Raw genomic sequence first — 24,283 nt, 5'->3', positions numbered from 1 at the left:
GATGATGGTCCGTGCTTTCCTCAGGCATGGTGCAGATTCGTTGTACGGAGGAGAGATGGCAGCCAATGACGCGCTCCCCAGACTTTACCAACCTTATGAGGGACTTGCGAGCTTCAGCGGAGCAGCTGCCGTACCAGGCAGTAATACAGCCCGAGAGGATGCTTTCAGTGGTGCACCGAGAAGTTATTGAACGTTTTTACAGATAAAATGAATTCGTTTGCTAGAAGAAACATTGAAATAAATGCTGGAACAAATATGCACCGTGCATGGTTCTGCCGGATCAATTCCCAGTCGGCTTGGAGGATAACCTCCAATTGGAAACAACTTTCTGGGGTCTATCTTGGGTTAGTTATAATCTTTGATATAAGCTTGATCTCTTGTTAACGATTTAAAAAAAATACCATTACCCACTAAAAATGCACGTGAACGGGAACCAACTCTTAATTCCAAATAGGAAAATGAGTTTATTCATACAAATTAGACATACTGTCATTCATTCTATGAATGCACCTTGAATCCCATTAAAAAAATTGCAGGATGGCTCCGGTAGTGGGCGGTACTTTCATTATACCCATCTAGAACTTTCCAGCAAGAGCTACAGATTGTAGTTTCTGCTAGCTTCCCCATCACTGTCAACACGTTCTAGCCCCATGGCAACCGAACGGCAAGTATATCGCTAGCTAAACTACGTTTAGAGTATTTTCTAAAATGTGGCCTTGTTCAGGAAGGTAACGTTAGATTGTTTTTCTTGTTTTAGCAGTTTCCCAGATAGCTTCATTGACGAGGATCCACAGAAAGCTCTTGGGGTAAATAGAGGCTAGGTGGCTAGCCAACCTTAGCTACCTAGCTAGCTACAGTACTGTAACGTTATTTATCTAACTAGAAAGAAAATGTTACTTAACATTGAATGATATTCTTGCTAACATTCTTTGGGAATGTGACATGTTTTTAAACACTAGGCATTCAACCTTAGGTACATGTAAACTTAGTAATGTTAACTAGCTAGCTGCAGACAGTACCTTGGCTAATTGGCTGGCTAATGTTTTGCTAACTTTAGAAACTGCTGTACAACAACACCATACGTTAACGTTCATGAAAGTGCTTGCTGTAAGTGTCAGTTGCCCTATTTAACTCCAGTAACATTGCGTTTGTGATTCAACTGCTGTAATACGGTGTGAATATGAGTAAAGCCATAGGCGCTAACTTCTTGGTTACAGTAGCTACTGTAGCTAGATGACTAAAGTAAGCTGTTGTTAGCTTACTTTAGTCCACCTGTCTGACCACCTAACATGCACTTCATTGCGGATACTTATTACTAGTATCCTGGACAACTAGGTAATTTAAGGGCAATGTTTTTGCAGAAAAGCCAAGTTAGGTATTTAGAAACATAGTTATGTGTCAAAACAGTATTTTTTTCAAATGTCTTTGTAATGTAGTTCAATTGACCAAATTTCATGAAACATTTTCATACAGGAACTAAATGAAGCCTTGGAAGGAAACTCTGGCAATGCAGAATGGTTTTGTCAACGAGCCTACGCCCACCTTCAAATGAAAAACTACAGCTGTAAGTCTTCTAATTCCCATTATTTTACCCAAACCTAACCCTCTTCGTAACGTAGCTTATGACAGAATTGATCTAATACTCTACCTAGCCTTGTGTGGTCATACTTCCACATCTAGTTGTACCTCCTTGCTGGTCTGGCACTTTTGCATTTGAAAATGGATTTGAATGAAGATTTCCATGAAATGTTACAGTTCAAGAAATGTCCAGTTATGTCCTCTAAAGTGTAAGGTCCAGTTGTAATAATTAGGATTTAGCTTGTCAAAGTTTGTTTAATCTTGATATAAGCAGATGGTTCAGCGCAAATAGATTTTGATTGGGTTCATTCAGCGATTTTCCCAGCTATTCTCACATGATTTTGCAATTGATTATGTAGTTAGCTTGTTGGTCCGGGCGAGAAAAAGGAACTTGTAAATGATGTCCTCCCCAAAAGACATATATCAATACCATTAATTTATAAGACCATTGTTGTGTTTAGTTTTCTGCTTGGGGTAACAAGATGTAGATGGCTAGGTATTTGAAAATAGAATCATGCACAGTGATTTCTGCCGTCGACATGATATTGGTAATGCCAGTTTTCATTACTTCCCTCATGGTACTGCCGAGAACAGCACTAAAGCAAGCAGAAGTAAAAGACACTGACACTCCCCAAAGAGTAGATTCTTTCATTGTCATCGAGGTGGTTACCCCCATTAATATTGTATACTACAAGTCATTTGTGCTGTGGGCTGCTATCTTGCTTAATACATCTTGAATGAAAAATAAGTTGGCCTTCTTAGATGCCACTGGCAAAATGCCTCAAACATCTCTGGCTGCCATGTGGGAAGAAACTCACTGTTGGCAAGCATCTTGATACGGCACTACAGGTCACTTACACCAGAATGTTCTCATGCTATTCAGGAGCATTAACGTTAGCTTATTTGCATGCCACTATAACATCTAGATAGTAACCAAAATTCCAACATATATTGCTCACCCATGAAAATAAACAACTTTCTTTTACACAACTTGTAATGGTCTGCGTAGCTACTGCCGGTGAAGCTGATACAGAGAGTGAAAATGATCATGGGTCTAGGGTCTAATTAGACCTACCATTTGGTCATTCACCCTGGCATGTCGTTTTGAATCCCAGCAACATAGTTTGTTATTGGCATGTCACTATCATAGGAATGTTTTTTTTTTGGGGATGGGTGAACATGGAAATATTGTTCACCATTTAATTAGCTCCCGGTTGGTGTAGCAAGCAATCCCATTACCTTAGCTATTAGGTGGAATGTCTGAGTCCAGAGTAAATGTATGATGTCACTTTGAGATGAGTTGTATCCCTTTTTAGTCATGACCATAATCAAGTGAGTAGGTTCTATTAAAAAAAAAAATCTATGTAATCTCATCTAGCGTAGGATGGCTTAATACTTTTGGTAAAAGAAATACAGCTCTGAATCTGGTCTAATTTCCTACCACGCATTATTTGAATTAGTCATGTTGTCATGATGTTTGTTCAGATTTTTTCTTTGGTACCGAAAGCTGTATCTTTCCTTAGTGTCTTTTTCTGTTTCTGCAGGTGCTGTAGACGATGCCAAGAAAGCCCAGGAGCTCAATCCCAGCCTTGCTCTTGCCTTCCTGAGAACAGGGTAAGGTGGGCGCGCGTGTGGGTGGGTGTGTGTGAGCATCCATGCTGCCAGGGCCTTGAGGTAGCGGTTGAATGATAGCAGGGTGTACAGAGCATGTGTACCGACTCATTCTAGTCCATGACAACCGTCAAACAATATCAGTCCATCTGAATGTACAGGCATTTATTTTGGCAGCTTGTTTGTTTTCTGTGGTGAATGTCTGTCTGACTACTTTAGCAAGAGACCATGTTAATATCTAATTTGCTATCGATATTCAAGTGAATATTTGAAGATGTTTATGACAAAATATGCCCATATTGAATCCCTTTTTTTTATACCAAATATTGCATCTTGGGTGTAAACAGTGTAGATAACCTCTGCCAAAGCAACATTTATTTGAAGCACCTGCATGTAAAACTAAAGACAGATGGACAACACAATCATTCAGCATTAAACATTTGGATGTTGCTATAGTAATAGTTTTATTATTGTTAGGATAATTTTTTTAATTATAATCAAACCGATGCCCGACCTCCTATCCATCATGCCATCAGAATAAGGCCCCTTGTATTGGACTAGTCAACCTTCATCACCATGTGAAGATTCTAACTTACTTATTCTATAGGGTTTTCTCTCATTGTTGAGGGAGCACCGCTCTACTTATTGTGTGACATCTCAGAGGATCCTAGGACCTGAGCTTATCAGAAAAAGATTTTCATTTGGAAAGGGTTAGGGTTAGAAAGTTGTGTTCATGCTACTTATGTTATTGCTTCAAATCTCATGAAACTGAATTACATTGATTCGTTCAACTAATAACACCCAATTACACATTTCAAACTAAAAGTAGAATTCCTCTGTCGAAGCCAATGTATCAGTCAAATCACGCGTAACATTTCTGTTCCACATCTCTAACCACTCACACAGAAATATTGGATGAAAACATGGTTACTACATTTTTACAAATATCTTTTGCCCTGCAGAATTGCCGAGTACCACCTGAACCACTTTGAGTCATCACACGCTGCCTTTACTCATGGACACAGTCTGGATGGTAAGGCCTACTGAAGAGACGTTTGGAGGGCACAGAGGCCTGGTTCTTTTTACCAACCTAATCCCAAATCAACTGGGAGCCCATATACCTAGACACTTCATGTTCTTGTAGCTCGAAAAGCAAAATTCAGTATCAATATTAAAATTGCTGTAACAGCTTGTGACCTTTAATTGGAATATTATGTATGCATCTTTGTTCATATCTACAGAATTTGAACTATGTGTATATATAGGTAGTTCCTCTTTAGATGTTTAACCTCTAACAATGTGCTCTCCCTCTGCTCTACAGTTTCAGATAACACTTTCAAAACATGGATCAAACGCTGTGAGGAGATAATGGGGAGTAAGTAAGATCTGTTGTCTTGCAGATATGAACTATTTTATATCCTTCACCTCAAATGCCATGTCAAACCTGCCCCAGTCTTATCTCCAGCTTCTGATCTCTCTGTTCACACAGTATGCTTGATGTACATGAACAGCCCTCAGTTTATGTTCTAATTGACAGGAACCCAGTAATAATGAAAGGGTAGCCTCGTTGTCGAAGTTAACAAAGAGTTGGTGATTCTAATCCCTGAACCGACAAGGTGTAAAAATACTGAGCCAGGTTGTTATTTCTTACAGGACTTTGTTGTAAATAAGAATATGTTCTTAGAATACTTATCTGGTTAAAAAAAAGTTACATTAAAAAGGTTTGGTTAGATTCAGTGGGTGCTTGCATTCTATCTCTAAAATGGTGTGCTAACTTGGACTAAATAAAATGATGCTGTCAGAGTTAGTGTGATCCTGTTGGCATCTGCTTTGTGAGAAAAATCTGCATTTTTAAGAAAGGTCGAAGGAGAATACCAAGATTGGCTGTCCCCATTTAATCAACCAAAATTGATTAAGGCTTTTATACTCAGAATCAATTATATGTTTTATAATTGAAAGCTGTCTGATTTGTGCCTGTATCCACTACAGAGACTGTGATTCTGTCCCAGTATAACTCTTCCCTGCAGTTGTTCTGGGGTTGCGAGGAAGTTTTGTGCGGTACTCACTAGTGTGTTGCTGAATTAATGTTTTCTTGTGTCTTTAATAGACTACCTGTAATGTGCTTGTTCAGAACAGAATTCCTCTGTGCTTGTTGACCCGTAGTCAGCATTGGCGTGGAAACAAATGTCCCAATTAGTGACAAGAATGTACTTACCTTTATCTCTAAATTGGCCTGACAGAAACTAATTAGATTTACTTTATATCACACATACAGCTCCAGTCTTTGTATGTATGGTGTTTGGACGTAACAACTCATACAATTCATTCAAGGGATTTATTTAGTACTTTCCACATTGTAGAATAATAGTGAAAACATCAGAACTATGAAATGACATGGAATCATGTAGCAACCAAAAATGTATTTAACAGATCAAAATACTTTTCAACCCAATTAAGAGGATTTTGGATGAGTTGGACCGCAGAGCGAAAGAAATGCCACCAACAGGTGCTCAGTATGTGGGAATTCCTTCAAGACTGTTCAAAAGCCTTCCAGGTGACCACATGATTCCATCTGTTATTTTATAGTTTTGATGTCTTCACTGTTCTACAATGTGGAAATACCCTTGGATGAGTAGGTGTTTGATTGCTAAGACTTTATGCATTGCCAATCTACTAAATATGTTTTGTTTTTTTATTTTGTTTTATTGGATACAAACATTGGGGGAAGATGGAGGTGAATGTTTTTGCTGAAAGAGCAGTGGATTGAACCTTTGCTGCTGGGTACATCAGACGAGGGCAACCTACAGACTTTTTTGCTAGAATAATGAAATGTGCAATTTAATGCATTATCTTCATACTTTGTCTGAAAACTTGCACTGCCTTCAGTATTAAAGGCTGACTCAAGTTGTTACATGTTCTGGGGGAGTTTTATGAAATTAATGAGGGAGCGAATGGAAGCCTACCCAGTGGGCAACAATAGTTTTACTTGCATTGCCCAGACTGACCCAGTACAGCTTTTATGGTGAAAATGATTGTATAGCCGTCTATTCTGCTTGACACCATTGCTTCCGCATTATTTAACGTCCCTGTGGAATGTCTGAATAGTTCTGGAGCTAAAGGTGTCCGACCCAGTACTAGATAAAACATACCTAATAACCTACCTTCTCTGAATCTGTGTCGGTAGCCGGTTCCACTCCCTGGTCAAAGGCTGCCAGCTGTCTCCCAGACTCTGACCAGCAGCAACCATCCTCATTTAATTTTAGGAAAAAGTTTAAGGTAGAAGCATTGCCTGGGAAAGCAAGGTTATGCAACCTAATCACCTAATACTTCCAGAATCTCCTTAATTTTTAATTATATTTCTCAAAATGTGGAGAAGTCCCCAATCAAATTTGGCAAACCCTAGTCATCATTGATAGGCATATGCATCTGACATTGCACAGCAGCTGTCAAGTTTAAACCAGGAACTTGTGTTGCTATGTATTGTTTTTGTTGCTAAAAATGTATTTATTAACCGAATGGGAATATGTTTGTCTACCCATGGCTGCAGTGGCGTGTTACGTGATGAGATGGGGACCTGAGTACTGTATGCATGCTGACATACTTTAGAACATGTTTATTATTTGAAAGCCAATGCAATGTTTGGGAAGGCCTATAAAACTACATTTAAGTGGTAGTACATGCTTAACTCTTTCGGCGGGGGTGGGGGGGGGCTTTTGTTCCGTAATGAAATATAAAATTAAGGTGCATGAATTACAATTATTAAGCGCTTGAGCAAATCCTTGCCTTTGTTGTGTGTTTGTCTCAGTGGCCTGTTTGTACCACATTAATAATGTATGTGTGTAGGGGAACAAAACGGCAGATGACTCCCATGCATAACTAAGTACACACGAATAACAGATCATCAAACGCATTCAGCATGCACACAGAACCCACACACACCTCGGTTGTCCATCACTCTGTGTTGGCCTTACCCATTGACTTCCCTCCCGACTGTGTTTACTGATAGGCCCTTCTGCTAGACGGCTCACGCACATCAAAAGAGGGTGTTCACATGGCGATATCACACACCCACACATGTACAAGCACTCAAACTTGCCTACACAACAGGCCCCCTTTTTCAAACGAGACCTCATTTAGATAACATTAATGCTCTGTCTCATCCCAGCTCATCCCTGCCCTCTTTCTTTTATCTCCTCTCTCCCTTTCCTTCCTCTGCTTTTTCTCCCCTCCCTCCCTCCCCCTCCACTCTCTTGCGCCTTCTCGCTGCTGCGTTCTCCCCCCCTTTCTAATGTAAGCAGTGAATAATGTAACAGACATTAGAACTGGTAAATACAGATCAGGCCTGTTTGGCCTCGGTGGGGTTTTAATAGGCATAGATGGGCTGACTGGTAAACAAACTGCATAGGAAATCTCCATGGGAGGTGCGCGTGTCCATGTGAGTGTGGTTATTGCCTGTTAATCGGGGACTGACTGTGTCATACTGTTTCTTCTTTCTTGCAGCAGCTAATCAGAATGGAAAGGAGAACAAGGTGAGTGCTAAGAACCAAGTTGGATCGCCCTACTGTTATTCTATGTATAGCTTGTCCCACAGTTCTGGCATTCAGTTTCACACTCTGTCTCATGGGGGCACTGTTGCCATCAGTATTTTGGTCTAACTGCTACAGAGCAGCACATCAATGCAGTGAGTTTAATATGTATTCACTTTGCTTGATGTTTTCTTTTGAATGCTTCTGCATTGCAATGGTGATTAAAATTAATGGGTTATGTTGGTGTACACGTTCTATATTGTCTGTTTCTATCAAATTAACAAACTATCTATTTAAAGTTTTTGAAGTATTATTGCTTAAGTGTTCATATTTGTTTAGACCTGTGGATTGCAAAACGTTATGTCTTGAAACCCAAATGATTGTACTCTCAAGCGCCGTTTACACCCACCTCCGACCTGTCTTTTATTCTGATCTTGACCTGGGCTGCAACAGTTCTTTGACTTAGTCAAATTTGACTGGTAACATCGTTCAGCTTCTGTTTCGGCTGTCGATTAGTCATTTCCAGTATATAGAGTGTGTCGCTCAACTAGCCTAAATATACCTGGCAGCTCTGAGATCACTGCAATCTCACAAGCCTTACTTGAACTGTCAGGCAGCAGCAGGGGAAAATTACTATAAAATGTAGTCTAGAATGCAATCTGGTAAAAGGGGATTGGTCTGAATACTTTCCTAAGCCACTATGTTTATATATGTAAAGTGCCTTCAGAAAGTATTAAGACCCCTTCTTTTTCACCACATTTTATGTTATAGACTTAACAATTTATAATTGATCAAAAGTTTCTGCTATCAATCTACATGCTATGCCGCATAATGACAAAACAAAAAGAAAACGTTTTGAAATTTGTGGCAATTTGTTCTAAAGTAAGAACATTTAAAAGCTCATGAACATAAGTAGTCAGACTCGCCATTTAAGTTCTTTGTTGAACTGACTTTGGCTTGTAAATCTTCTCTTGCTCTGGATGTGGAGCATCAGTGAGGTGCCATCTTCATGTCTCACCAGGTCTGCAATAGGTTGGCCTTACCCATAGGTTGGCCTTACCCAATCCTTGTTTTGGCTGGGCTACTCAAGGACATTTGGGCCTAATCATTGAATTATGGTTTCATCAGACCTGAATTTCCACCCTAATACTGTTAGATTCCTTCAGACAGCATATCATATGCCTTATACTCCATCTAGCCACTCTCCCATAAAGGCCTGATGATTGTAATGCTGCAGAGATGGTTTTTCATTTGGCAGATCTTTCCATCTCTGCAGAGAAACACCGAAGCACTGTTAGTTTCCGCTGGGTTCTTGGTCATCTCCCAAACCAAGGCCTTTCTTGCCCAGTTACTTACTCTAAGACGACTGGTTCCAAACTTCTTCTATTTCGCAATGGTGGAGCCCACTGTGCTCCTGGGATATGTCAATGCTTTAGCAATTGTTTTATAACCTTCTCCAGGTCAATACCTTGTCACTTCTATCTTGCATGTCTACTGAGTTTCTTGGACTTCATGGCTTGGTTTTTGCTCTGACATTCACTCTGAAGTGTGTGCCTTTCTAAATCATGTTGAAGTAATTGAATTTGCCATAGTTGGACTCCAACCAAGTTTTAGAGACATCTCAAGGATAATCCGAGGACATGATGCATCTGAGCTCATTTTGGAGTGTCAGGGTAAAGGTTTTGAATACTTATGTCCATGAGATATTTCTCAAATTGTCACATTTCTAAAAAACATGTTTTTGCTTTGGCAAAATATATACAGTTTAAATCTATAACACAATGTGGAGAAAGTGAAGGGTTCTGAATACCTTCTGAATGTACTGTATGACTATATACTGTAGGTATAAAAAAACATAGCATTTTGGTTCTGTTCTTATGTGTTAGAGGATTTTGAGGTTGTTGACAAATCAATCGGAATCCCAATTTGTTTACCCAAAAAATTGTGAAAGATACGACAGGGGGAATATTATGTCAACTGCCCTGACTATTTGTATTTTGTGCGTGTTTGCTTAAACATTGTAATTTTCCTCTGTTTTACGTGATGACTGGATGCCCAAGCAGACACCAACGCCACACATTAAGTAAGTAAACTTTATCACTTAGTAACAAATGGTACTCAGTATCTTAAATACTGTGCACATTTTCAGTTTTTTTCCACCATCTGGGTTGATCAAATTGATAAAAAATATACTTTGTTAGAGAACTCGAGCCAAAATGACAGAACATGGGCTTCCAAAACAGTACTTGTACTATATGTAGTCCAATTAAATAAAGTGTTTCATACATTTTGTGTAGCTGTATGATACGTGATGACAAAATTGTGTGTAAATGTGTCAGATCAGATGTGGGGCCTATAAGCCATTTCAATATGGCCTGCAGGAGGTTTAGTATGATGTCAAATATGTTGTGTCTGCCTGTTCTTAAACATACACTAACACTAGATAGAATTTACATAGAAATTATTATTGACCTATAAATGTTTTAATAACTAAACTTGTGTCCCTCAAATCAGTTATGACTAACAAATTGTACATTGCTAAATCTGAATGTTGCAGCAAAATGTTTGCTGGGATGTAGAACAGTGCTGCTTTACCTCTTGACAGGTTATGTGCCTGCAAGGTCAATGGTGGTTGTTGGCCAGAGAATGTATTCTTCTCCAGGCTGTTAGATTGCAGCAAATATTCCTGTTTGGGCTAGTAGTCTGATAAGCAGCAGAAAGGTTTAGTGATATGGGTGTTGGAGGACAAGCTTGCTGGATTACAGTACATTAAGTGTGTTTTGTTTTTTTTCTCAGGCATGACTGGTACCAGACTGAGTCCCAAGTAATCGTCACCATCATGGTGAAAAACGCTCCTAAGGAAGGGGTCGACGTCAACTTCAATGAGCGACAGGTATGCGTGCACTAGCGCGCGCACACACAGGTCACTGTAAGAAGCTCTTGAAGGGAGGTTGACTCCCAGTGTTTGAGGTGCAGGCAGTACAGTAACTGAGGAAGACATCTCTAGACACGTCTGCACTTCTCATCATATTTATGTTGAAAGGAGGGGGCGAGGGTGTAAATAACAAGGAACCAAATCTGTGAATAGGTCTAGTGTTTGATCTGCGCTGTGAATGAATGACTGTAGGGTGATTTGGGTTTAAATGAGATGGAGATGTGGTAGCATATAGATATAGTGGATCAGTGGGCAGTCATCCAGAAGGGGGAGGGGGGTTGTTTTCCCTGGGGTAGAGTTGCTTTCTCTGATACACTCTTCTGTTTCCGCGTCTCGCACCCTTCCCGTCTCTTCCCTCGCCCACCCTTTTTCTGTTGTTCAGACACGCACACGCGCTCCCTTTGGGCCCAGCTACAGCTCCAGGGGTCCTGTAAGCTCAGATCTTGGAACAGTTTACCCTTCCCAAGTCTAAATACCCAATATTATTTCGATAAAGAAAGCTCAACTGATCTAAGACCAGCACAAAACCCCTCAGGGTAAATTTCACCCCCCCTCCCCCCATGACCACCTCCTCTAGTCTGCAGTAGATGAAGTCTGTCTGTCTGTCTGTCTGTCTGTCTCTTTGTATAATATATGTGTGTGTGGGGTTTTCTTTCTAGTTGTCGGCAGTAGTGAAGCTGCCTTCAGGGGAGGACTTCAGCCTGAACATTAACCTGTTGCATCCAATCGTTCCTCAACAGAGCACCTTCAAAGTCCTATCTACCAAGGTAATACATACACAACATGTTTTCATGGCTTTTCAGGACCAGCACATACACTCACCTAAAGGATTATTAGGAACACCTGTTCATTTTCTCATTAATGCAATTATCTAATCAACCAATCACATGGCAGTTGCTTCAATGCATTTAGGGGTGTGGTCCTGGTCAAGACAATCTCCTGAACTCCAAACTGAATGTCAGAATGGGAAAGAAAGGTGATTTAAGCAATTTTGAGCGTGGCATGGTTGTTGGTGCCAGACGGGCCGGTCTGAGTATTTCACAATCTTCTCAGTTACTGGGATTTTTTTTTTGGCCCCTTAGTGCCAATTGGGCATCGTTTAAATGCCACAGCCTACCTGAGCATTGTTTCTGACCATGTCCATCCCTTTATGACCACCATGTACCCATCCTCTGATGGCTACTTCTAGCAGGATAATGCACCATGTCACAAAGCTTGAATCATTTCAAATTGGTTTCTTGAACATGACAATGAGTTCACTGTACTGAAATGGCCCCCACAGTCACCAGATCTCAACCCAATAGAGCATCTTTGGGATGTGGTAGAACGGGAGCTTCGTGCCCTAGATGTGCATCCCACAAATCTCCATCAACTGCAAGATGCTATCCTATCAATATGGGCCAACATTTCTAAAGAATGCTTTCAGCACCTTGTTGAATCAATGCCACGTAGAATTAAGGCAGTTCTGAAGGCGAAAGGGGGTCAAACATAGTATTAGTATGGTGTTCCTAATAATCCTTTAGGTGAGTGTATATATACACTTTTGACTGATACTATACACTACTGTTCAAAAGTTTGGGGTCACTTCGAAATTTGAATAGAATAGAGTAGAAATATAGCAACATTTTGGTAATTTACAAGGTTAGTAATTGAAATAATTATTGTGCCCTTCAAATTGCTTTTGTCAGAGTCCTCCAGCAATTATACTCCTGTAGACCTTCATTCTAGCTGTCAATTTGTTGAGGTAATCTGTAGAGATTTCACCCCATGCTTCCTGAAGCACCTCTCACAATTTGGATTGGCTTGATGGGCACTTCTTATGTACCCTACGGCCAAGCTGCTCCCAGAACAGCTCAATAGGGTTGAGATCCGGTGACTGTGCTGGTCACTCATTTGTAGACAGAATACCAGCTGACTGCTTCTTCCTAAAAATAGTTCTGGCATTGTTTGGAGCTGTGCTTTGGGTCATTGTCCTGTTGTAGGAGAGTATTTTGTAAAATCATGTGCCGTCCACAGGGTATGGCATGGCGTTGCTAACTTGAGTGATTAGCCTTCCTTCAAGATCCCTTTTACCCTGTAGGAATCTCAGACTTTTATGGCTTTTTCTTTGAAACTCTGCCTAGAAGGCCAGCATCCCAGTGTCACCTTTTCACTGATGATTTTGAGACTGGTGTTTTGTGGGAACTATTTAATTAAGCTGCCAGTTGAGGACCTGTGAGCTGTCTGTTTCTCAAACTCGAACGTCTAATGTATTTGTCCTCTTGCTCAGTTGTGATCTGGAGCCTCTCACCCCTCTTTCGAGTCTGTTTAGAACCCGTTTGTGTTCTGTGCAGAGAGTAATACAAAGCGGTGTACGAGATCTTCAGTATCTTGGCAATTTCTCGCATGGTAAGCCTTCATTTCTCAGAACAAGAATAGACTGAGGTGTTTCAGAAGACACTTCTTTGTTTCTGGCCATTTTAAGCCTGTAATCACACCCACAAAATGCTCCCGATACTCAACTACTCTAAAGAAGGCCGGTTTTACTCTTTTATTAGCGCAACAGTTTTCAGCTGTGCTAACATAATTGCCAAAGGATTTTCTTATTATCCTTTTAAAATTATAAACTTGGATTAGCAAACACAACGTGCCATTGGAACACAGGAGGGATAGTTGCTGATAATGAGCCCATGTATGCCTATGTAAATATTCCATATAAAATCAGCCATTTCCAACTACAGTAGTAATTTACAACATAAAAAATGTCAACACTGTATTTATGATCAATTTGATATTTTATTTAATGTGTTTTTGGACCACTCATATATATTTAAAGCCTACTTTCCAGAACCTCTTAACCTACTGCACAACTCCACAATAGCATATTCTAAAAAGCCATTTCAAATCCTCCAACACACAGCGTGTTACCCCGAGAAAACCCACACTGGACTGTGATAAGTGGTGCCGAGAGGCTAGGAGGAGGAGGAGAATCCTGTTTCTTTAATATACAGACCTACCTGGGTCAAAAAACACATTTAGCACACACACACACATTATACCACCAGAGCGAGTTAACAAGCTCTGGTGGTATAAGTAATTAGCGCTTTTAAGGAATGGGGTGGGCACTACTTGTGGGAGTGTATTCTAATTAGCGTTTATATATTGTGTAGACTGAGTTTGCAGTCATTTTTTCTGTGTAGTCATCTGTTTACCTGTCACATCCACCCTATGTTAAAACTTTTGTCCGACAATGGAAATTAATAACAATAGTAATACAATATTTTTGTATTAGTCCAATAATGCATTGCAAAAAAGGGTGCATGTCTTTGAGCACTTTCAATTGAGCACTTTCAATCCATAGGAAATGTCACACCATGCGATTTCTGCATTTTTCTTGACTGAATAGTTCAATAGTTAACTTGACTGCTGACATGCACAGCTTTTGGGGATTGATCAGTAGACTATTGAACAAAATACTTAAGCATTGTTTTTGGCCATTACTTTCTAAACCTATTCGCAAAGGTTTTTGTCTTGATATTCAGCCATTAAACGTTACAGCTTTCATTACTCCCAGTATCTTTTGGCCTACTCCCTCTTATGATTGTTTAAAGCATGCACTCACGCTTTCACTAGTTTAAATCCTAAATGATTCCCGTTCCCTCGGCCCTTCATTTGCACATTAATGAGCAACTCTGCCATTTAAACAAGTGTCCTAGAGTTGAGGGAGTTAACGTATCAAGGATGTAGATGGGAGGCAGATGGCCTAGTGGTTAGTGTATGGCCTCTGAATCCCCAATCTAACAAGATAAACATACACATCTTAGATTTTCTATGTGCTCATTAGACCCTCCAGTGGCAGTCAAGAGCAAAGTGGAATCCAATAAGGCACCATTTTCTTTTAGAATTTGTGCACTTCCACAAAAATGGGTAGGTGTGATGCCTTTGTTTTTAATTTAGAGAAATACGTGCTGAATAATACTTCCGCCTGTACTTTATAATCTTGCTGCTTCCAGTCGTTCCTCAACAGTATGCCTTCAATGTCCTATCGACCAAAATTTCCTGGCTTTTAAGGACTAGTATGTAACTTTTGTTGTTTAGCTTACCAAGGTAAAAAAAATTAAATTACAATATAAATTGCTTCAGTCCAGTTAAAATGATGTCCCTAAAGTTGAGAGGTCCATTGATCTGCTCAACACTTGCTGGAGGTCTCAATTTATATGTGACAATGGATGGTAGGGGTGAGGGCCTGCTTTTGACTTTGTCAGGCAGTGAATCTGGGAGACACACAAGCACATAGGGTTGGATATTTTTGTTTCTAAATGGAATCAGCTTTTTAATGCCTTCTGTAATGAAAATAAATGTGTTATGATGATGATCAATGGTGATGACAATATAGATGAATCAGCGATGAGCTGCCCACTGGTGAATGCAAGCTGGGTATGCTTGTGTGAGACTTTGCTTATGTTGAGACTCTGATTTTACATTACAACTGTTTGTTTTAACACCAAATCAGGAACATCTAATATTGAAATCTCCCATGAACCAAACTGTGTTGGTGACATTCAGTTTTCTCTTGATTGTAAATTAATGCTGAAGTACTTGCAAGAGGGTATATTTGTTTCCAGTTTGGCTACATTCTGATTGTTTTATTCACAGTCTTACTGCTTTGCAGGAAGTCATGAACATTTCAAGTTTTTTAATCTATGGTGTGAGAAAGAAAAGCGCTTCCTTCCCTTCTGAGCAGTTTTTCAGTTTCAGGTCAACTGTTCAAGATAAGGCAGTAGACCTGGACCAAGTCATTTTCAGAAAATGCAAGATTTTTCAACTGATAAAAACATATGTATGTTATAATTGTTATTCCTTTAATTAGACATGTACTAATTTCACCCTTGCTTGTGAGAGAACTCTACACAAAGATACATAAATATCTCGCAGGTATGCGAGGAGGGGATTGTATGCACTTATTTTTGAGGATGTTAATAAACCCTACAATAATTTTATGAATATTCCAAGTAGCTTATTTAGATCTTGCTATTTTTTTTCCAATTCTCTGTCATTATACTGAGATAAATCAAACATTTTCTCATGTTAACTACCACTTACTGTAAGTTTGAAATGTGAAGAACATGTTCTCAACAAGTAGGGAAATAAGTGTATGGATCCTTTGGCATGTTGCCTTGCTTGTCGCTCTCTGTACTACGCACATATATTAATATATTAAGACATTTTTTACATTGTTTACATTGCCTAACATGGTCAGCGAAGGATTATGTTGTCCTGTCGTCCAGCTCTAGACACAGAAGGGGAATAGAATAGAAAAAGTGAGGGGTTATTTCCTGCCAACCAATGCTAAAACTAGCTTCTACCCCAGCAAAAGGGCCCAGTACTCCCCCACACACATTCACACTCCAGCTCACTGTTTGCCATGGCAACAGCAGACCCTGCCTACCAGTGGTGCACGTGTGTTGAAGCTCAAACAAGGACCCAGTCTTAGTATGGAGGAGGGAGGGAAGAGGTGGAGATGACTGACTCTAACTAGGACCCAGTCTTAGTATGGAGGAGGGAGGGAAGAGGTGGAGATGACTGACTCTAACTAGGACCCAGTCTTAGTATGGAGGAGGGAGGGAAGAGGTGGAGATGACTGACTCTAACTAGGACCCAGTCTTAGTATGGAGGAGGGAGGGAAGAGGTGGAGATGACTGACTCTAACTAGGACCCAGTCTTAGTATGGAGGAGGGAGGGAAGAGGTGGAGATGACTGACTCTAACTAGGACCCAGTCTTAGTATGGAGGAGGGAGGGAAGAGGGGGAGATGACTGACTATAACTAGGACCCAGTCTTAGTATGGAGGAGGGAGGGAAGAGGGGGAGATGACTGACTCTAACTAGGACCCAGTCTTAGTATGGAGGAGGGAGGGAAGAGGGGGAGATGACTGACTATAACTAGGACCCAGTCTTAGTATGGAGGAGGGAGGGAAGAGGGGGAGATGACTGACTCTAACTAGGACCCAGTCTTAGTATGGAGGAGGGAGGGAAGAGGGGGAGATGACTGACTCTAACTAGGACCCAGTCTTAGTATGGAGGAGGGAGGGAAGAGGGGGAGATGACTGACTCTAACTAGGACCCAGTCTTAGTATGGAGGAGGGAGGGAAGAGGGGGAGATGACTGACTCTAACTAGGACCCAGTCTTAGTATGGAGGAGGGAGGGAAGAGGGGGAGATGACTGACTCTAACTAGGACCCAGTCTTAGTATGGAGGAGGGAGGGAAGAGGGGGAGATGACTGACTCTAACTAGGACCCAGTCTTAGTATGGAGGAGGGAGGGAAGAGGTGGAGATGACTGACTCTAACTAGGACCCAGTCTTAGTATGGAGGAGGAAGGGAAGAGGTGGAGATGACTGACTCTAACTAGGACCCAGTCTTAGTATGGAGGAGGGAGGGAAGAGGTGGAGATGACTGACTAACTAGGACCCAGTCTTAGTATGGAGGAGGGAGGGAAGAGGGGGAGATGACTGACTCTAACTAGGACCCTGTCTTAGTATGGAGGAGGAAGGGAAGAGGTGGAGATGACTGCTTTAGACACTCACATTGTCACCAGACCTGGGTTGTATTTGATAATCAATGTATTTGATTGTCATTGAAGTACTTTGTTCTGTTTGAGTTTTTGCCCAGTTACTTTCCAAGTGTATTTCCAAATGTATTCCCATATTCAACAACCTGCCACTACTGACTTTATTTTCTTTAAATCTAGTATTTGAACCCAGGTCTGGTTATCATACACTGTGTATAGGCACACAAAGGCCCAGTCACACAAGGAGGCTGTCTAAAAAGGTGGTCCGGGGTGAGGAGGGAGGAGAGTTCTGGCCCTCTCCACTCCCACAAAGCCCTGTCTGTTCCTTGGTCCGCAGGGCTCCACAGGCTCTCATGGCCCTACACACTGAGACAGCATTTACATGTGGAAAGCCCTGTCACAGACTGCATGCATATACAGTACATTGTTTTTTTACATGTCGTATTCACTCACAAAAACATGGCGCAAAGACACGGCCATAAACACACACGCACCAGTCTGACACACAACTAAACTCACCAGTCTAAGGTTGCATTCCTTTGTGCCAGAATTTGGCTGGTCTCTGAACGTGTGTGTGTGTGTGTGTGTGTGTGTGTGTGTGTGTTGAGATTATTTGATGCTTGTCTGACTTCATTTCTGTAGAGCCGCTTTTGTGTGAGAAGGAAGCAGCACAGAAACCTACCAAAACAGACCCAGAGAACCATGCCGTAACTCTCTCTGAGTCCAGGATCTTTGTAACAGTCAAACTAACCCAGCTGCACGACTCGCTGTGTTTTTGACTAGTAGTATTTTGTGTCCTTCCTCTATTTAGGAATGGTGACAAAGCTACAGTGTGCAATTACATACACACTCATCAGGTCTTTTGTCTCTGGACAATGTAACCGGTAGTATTTTATATTCCGGAACATTTGGGAATTGTCCTGGACACATTTAACCTACAGTACTGTGAACCAATTAAAATGCTGTTACTTCTATGGAATTGTTTTCAAGTGTTAGCCAAGATGTTTGTCTGATGAAACAAAATGTAAATGATGTTCTTATAAAAACAGGTTTTATTGGAGAGCAAAACAATTTCCATTGCATTATAGAGAACTACGGTTTTGGCATACACAATAATAAATACAATATGGAAGAAGATGAGTACTTCGTTTTGTTTGGCATATCAGTGGAGCATGTCGGTGTCAGATCTTGACCTGCTCAATGTGAGCTACTGCTGTTGGGAAATCAAAATTGTCCAACTCCTTGGAGCAGCTTGCAAAGCACATTAACCTGGCTATGGTTTCCTCCTGAAGACAGGTTTTTGAGGCTGTCTTTATTTGGTTTTGGACAGAGTCCCTTCATAGTGTAAATCAGGTTAATTAAAGCTATCCTCTGTGAGTTTTTCCCTGTTAGGGTACACTTCACTGAAGTCCTTTTATGAGGGCTTTGCAAGCAGTTGAGATGTTTTGGAGGCTTAACAATTCTTCCAGACAATTTGGCCGGCAGCCAATGCTTTTAGTTATTTTATTTTTTTTATCGTCCGAAAGCCGGTTATAGCTCGCTAACAGAAGCTCTGACACGTCCACACATGCAGTTTAGATTTTCTGGACTATTAAGGAACTAATAAAGTCATATTTTCCCCAACTTTAACTCTTACCCCGACCCGAATTTGTAACCTTATCTATTAACCAAACCCCCTATGCTTAATATAGAATTTTTTGTGAGGATTGGCAAGACTCTTAACTTTTCTTGAGGACTTCACAAACAAACACATGCATACATACGTGCGTAAACACACATACATACCATACTCTTAACGTTCAGTTTTCAGGGTTTTGGTAAAGCTTTGCGCTAGAATTTGTCATACTGGTATGTTATGTGTGGGGGGTAATGCGTCCATGTCTCATGTACTTGTCAGTGCTGCCCTCTCTGACCTCTTCCAATCCTCAGCTGTCACAGACATTCTAACCAGCAGGGTCGTCACGACAACAGGGAGCCAATTACACACAAGTGTTTGATCAGAACGCAAGGGTAAACACACTTGCTTAGCTCCAGAGTAATCTCTTCTCTGTGGATAGATAACATACAGCCCCCCTCTGTAATTTTCATGCCTGTCAGCTTCCCTCGCCAGACTCTTCCTATTTTTATTTATTTACTTGTCCGTTAAGTTGCTTTTTAAATTATTCTCTCCTGTAATCTAAAGTAGGGGCTGCCTTGTGAAGGGCTGAGCTGGGAGACACTTCTTTGTGTGGGGAGGGCAAAGGGGTTTGTGTAGGGCAGCAAGAATTTAGGGTGGAGGAGTGCATGTAGGGCAGTGAGGACTGAGGGTGGAGGAGTGTATGTAGGGCAGTAGTTACTGAGGGTGGAGGAGTGCATGTAGGGCAGTAGTTACTGAGGGTGGAGGAGTGCATGTAGGGCAGTAGTTACTGAGGGTGGAGGAGTGCATGTAGGGCAGTAGTTACTGAGGGTGGAGGAGTGCATGTAGGGCAGTAGTTACTGAGGGTGGAGGAGTGCATTTAGGGCAGTTGTGACTGAGGGTGGAGTGTATAGAGGAGTGTATGTCGGGCAGTGGAGACTGCAGGTGGAGGAGCGTATAGAGGGCAGTGGAGACTGCGGGTGGAGGAGCGTATAGAGGAGTGTATGTAGGGCAGGGAGGACTGTAACGAGGTAAAGGCACATGGAACACAGGGGTGTGTATTGCTCAGTTTGGCCCCTGTGGGTGGTGGCCTTGCATTTGCCTGTGCTGTCACATCCCTTTAAGAGGCAGCGCCTTGTCTGTCTCACACACGCAGAAACGCACGCGCAGCGCCTCGGCTTCCACGTCCCTCGCCTGCCACGTCCCTTTAACGCGCAGAGACACAGATGTGGCAGCAGATTAATGTTGTATAGCCCTGAAGCACCCACACACTACATGGGCACAGACTGCACCAGGTACTTATCACCACACACTCGCAGTGTGATAAGAGCTTCAAAACCTCCCTGCAATTACAGTGAATCTCTGTCAGCTCCGGCCCATTCCCCTGCGCTCTGTACTGCAGTTGACTAGTCTGTGTCTGCAGACAGATGCGAATATACAGTGTAGAAGAACGGCCTGGGGAAGGACTCTCCGTCATGTGAACATCAGTTGGGCATTAGGTCCTAAGACACTGGGTTTGTTGGGTTGGTGCCGAGCTCCTCCGTTAGTCCCTGTACTCTGTTGTTGTGAGTGGTTGCACGTGTCTCTGCCCCCTCAGACCTTCATGAATGAAACATCCCACTGCCCAGACCAGCAGAGATGTTCTTTAATTGCATTGACATGCAGTTGCGCAACCCCCCCCCCCCCCACCCCCAACTATCAGGCTCTAAACACACACAGCCCCCACTCCTCTCTCTTCTTACACACACAATTACACCCTCCAGAATGTTCCCGCACACAAACACGCACGCACGCACGGCCCAGATGGCGGGGGGTACTGGAGCGCTCGGCAGCTCGCGTATCCCGCTGGTTAGAGACCTGTCACTGCTGCTCAGTGTGTGAGGCGGCGGCGGCTCTCCTCTCTTCTCCGACGTAATGATCCGTCCCAAAATGTGTCCCTGCTGCTGTGGTCTCACCCACACACCCCAGTACACCGAGCAGGGCTGATCAAACACTCAGGCCCCTCGCACTGACACACGTCTCGTTAGCACTCTGTCAGGAAGAGTTTGGGAGTGAGCTATGTCCCTGTGTCTCTCTGCTGGGAGCTGATCCCACTCCATAGTGACTGGTGAGCACTGAAGGAGCTTCCATCTTTTCATCTTCTGTGTTGTGCCCCATTTACACCTACGGAGTGAGAATAATAGACATGCATGTCTCTCTCTCTCTCTCTCACACACACCTCTACACTCTCAGGTGGAGATCAAGATGAAGAAGTCAGAGGGGATCAGGTGGGAGAAGCTGGAAGGAGAAGGACAGGAGCCCAACGTCAAACACTTCACCCCCAGTCAGTTCCTCTGTCTGTCACACACACTCACACTTCCCTCGTGCACTCCCTCCCTAACACGGACCAGTCAGGATCCATACATTGTTCACCACTAAAATAGCCTCTACCTAATTGTCATATGGTGCAGAAACCTTGCAGGGTGTGTGCGCGTGTGTAACGTTTGTTTCTGTTAGAGCAATACCCGTCGTCGGCCCACTCCAGCCGTAACTGGGACAAGATGGTGGTGGACATCAGTGAGGAGGAGAAGAAGGAGAAGCTGGAGGGAGACGCAGCACTCAACAAACTCTTCCAACAGATATACTCTGACGGCACTGATGAGGTCAAACGGGCCATGAACAAGTCCTTTGTGAGTGTCTGCGAAACACACATGTACACACGTGCATGTACCCCAGGGCGTCCACCGGTCCTTAAATTAATTTATCTAAATAAATGGCCTTAAAGCCTTAAATACTTTTATTTAGTCTTTTTAAAGATCTTTTTTTATTGTGAAGAGGCGAAGCAAAAAACTTGTGGTTTGTGAACGCATTTTAGCTCTGGTTGCACACAGAGAGGAACCAGCAACTTTGCTTTGTGGTTGAAATCTGTTAAGGGAAAGAAAACGAAGCCCACTGTGTTTTTTTGCAAGAAGTCTTTTAAACTTGGCACATTTATGGGAATTTAATCTGTGGAATCCCATATGAAATGTGAGAAACGAAACAAAAACGCTTCGAAAAGCCTCCAACAAGCATTTCTGTTTGGTCATATCACTGACTTACAGTCCTGCAAAGTACAGCCAGTAACGTTATTGTCAGCAGTAGGCTTACTGCTCTAACAACAGTGGGTTCTTCAGTCCAACTGGTGTCCTTATGGATTTTTTGGATGGGGTGTTGTCGTAAAATTGGTCTTACATTTTATTTGGAGTGGCATTAGAAATCTGGAAGATAAATATCCTAACTCTACAGTTCACGTGTGCTTATTGAACCGTAGGGGGCGTACCGAACAGTTGGATAACATGCCATGTACTGTTGCATCCCTAATGTACAAACACACATGTATTCACAACAAACCAGCTCCCATCAACAAGCGCTAGAAATAAGTCAACTAAAATGACGTGACCTACAGAAAATATTATGCTTACCAAGTAAATATATTTGTATTTATACGCTTAATTAAAACATAATATAGCAGAAAATAAAAATGGTGGAGGCTATACCGATGGAAAGTCGTTTACAAAGTCACAAAATATGGGTGCATTGAAGACTTTAAATATGATGGTTTGTTGCACAATTTGCTAATCTGAATGTGTGTAGCACAGGAAGACGAGCATGGCGCATTAAGAGAGAACACTTAGCCTTAAGGACAGAGGAGAAAGAGAGAACATTGAGCCTTAAGGACAGAGGAGAAAGAGAGAACATTGAGCCTTAAGGACAGAGGAGAAAGAGAGAACATTGAGCCTTAAGGACAGAGGAGAAAGAGAGAACATTGAGCCTTAAGGACAGAGGAGAAAGAGAGAACATTGAGCCTTAAGGACAGAGGAGAAAGAGAGAACATTGAGCCTTAAGGACAGAGGAGAAAGAGAGAACATTGAGCCTTAAGGACAGAGGAGAAAGAGAGAACATTGAGCCTTAAGGACAGAGGAGAAAGAGAGAACATTGAGCCTTAAGGACAGAGGAGAAAGAGAGAACATTGAGCCTTAAGGACAGAGGAGAATGAGAGAACATTGAGCCAAAAGTCCCCTAATCCTTAGATTCTGGCTAAACTAAGTGACATTGCTTTTCATAGAGCTTGTTTTAGTTTCACTTGCTTATCAATTAAAATGTTCCGTACTTCAAGTCAAAGTATTATTTTAGTTGTGATGTTAAGGACCTACTAACTGCCATTCTATGAAAATATAAATGTCATTTTAATCAAAACATGATTTTGGTTTCACTTTTTTGTACTAAAATTGCTAGGCATTCTTTGAAAACGTGTGGTATGAATGTTTCATATTGAAGCCTCAAGAAGACTGAAGACTCATTGGCAATGACAAAACATAGAAAACTTTCTGATTTCTCTGGTTAGCCTTTAAATGGTGTTCGGTGCAGGACTAGATAAAGAGACAATATGTGGGCTTTAAATGAATACAGTATTTACTTACTCAGTAGCACCATTGGCCTAATAGTTGACTATGAAAGGTACAGTGATTTATGAAGCAATAAACCACTGAATAAAAAGCACTGTTTTTACTATACAGATAATGTAGGCTGTAACTACAGGTGTGAACAGTCATGTTCCTCTGGATTAGTGTTGCCTTCCCCATGTGATTGACTGACTGTCTCCCCTGTAGATGGAGTCAGGTGGTACGGTCCTGAGCACCAACTGGACTGATGTGGGGAAAAGAACAGTAGAGATGAGCCCTCCAGATGATGTGGAGTTCAAGAAGTACTGAAGAACTAGAGGGGTGTATCCCTCTCTCTCCCTTTACTACAGTGTCCTACTCTCCCTCTCTCTGCCTCAAATGGACTGCCCCATTTCGCTTTCCTCCAAGGCCACCTTACTCCCCAGAAGCCACCTCTTCCTACTCCCCCTTCCAGCCCATCTGTCACTATTGGTTTTGGTGTTTTTCAGCAGCAGTCCAGGAACTGCTGTTTACCCTCTTGTAAAGTTGTTCTCCTAAAACTAGGGAAAGTTGAGTAGTAAAGTCATGCGATGCCATAAGACAACGTGGAAATCAACTGCTGTCCAGGTTCTGTTTTATGGAACCAGGGTAAAGAAAGCGATTTGGTTTTATTGGATCCTGGCCTGAGAATCCCTGATGTTGCATGTTGGTTTCAGGGCCTTTCATTTTGGAGGAGGAATGGAAGATTAGGGGATTTTTATTGTCCCATTCACCATTTTTGTTTTTGATGTAATTTTTTCTGAACAATTCTGAATATTGGTTGTTTTCCACATCAGCAGCAATACTTGGAAATCTGGAATTTTATTTTTCTTCAATGTGGTTCAAATTTCAGTGTACATAATAATAAAAACATCTGGATCACGATCCACTTTTGGTTTTACTATGTTGATGTTGTTTTAGGGGCCTAAAGAAAGCTATCATGGCATTTCCCAAACACACTGCTGCTGTTCATGTCTACTGTATTAGTGGGTTTCTTCTTCACACACCCACTCTCCACTGCTCACATCTGAG

The 24,283-nt window shown here is 41.8% G+C and overlaps 1 protein-coding gene across 2 annotated transcripts; it reads left to right on the top strand.

Moving 5' to 3' along the window:
• Positions 1 to 562: 562 nt before the first annotated feature.
• On the top strand, positions 563 to 24,136 carry sugt1 (SGT1 homolog, MIS12 kinetochore complex assembly cochaperone). Of its 2 annotated transcripts, none has more exons than XM_010890676.3 (13): positions 563 to 664; positions 758 to 806; positions 1,474 to 1,564; positions 3,123 to 3,192; positions 4,152 to 4,222; positions 4,511 to 4,564; positions 7,690 to 7,718; positions 9,779 to 9,798; positions 10,512 to 10,608; positions 11,310 to 11,417; positions 21,045 to 21,135; positions 21,309 to 21,481; positions 23,441 to 24,136. In XM_010890676.3, the coding sequence occupies exons 1-13, from the start codon at positions 651 to 653 to the stop codon at positions 23,540 to 23,542; spliced, it is 969 nt and encodes a 322-aa protein (XP_010888978.1). In that variant the 5' UTR covers positions 563 to 650; the 3' UTR covers positions 23,543 to 24,136. The 2 variants fall into 2 exon arrangements, with proteins under 2 accessions (XP_010888978.1, XP_012988294.1); XM_013132840.3 differs by having other exon boundaries at positions 604 to 664; positions 761 to 806.
• Positions 24,137 to 24,283: the final 147 nt, after the last annotated feature.

The sequence above is a fragment of the Esox lucius genome, chromosome 3 (genome assembly GCF_011004845.1).
Source record: "Esox lucius isolate fEsoLuc1 chromosome 3, fEsoLuc1.pri, whole genome shotgun sequence".
Lineage (NCBI taxonomy): Eukaryota > Metazoa > Chordata > Actinopteri > Esociformes > Esocidae > Esox > Esox lucius.
The sequence above is the reverse complement of the archived record's forward strand: the minus strand, read 5'-3'. Positions and strand labels throughout refer to the sequence as shown.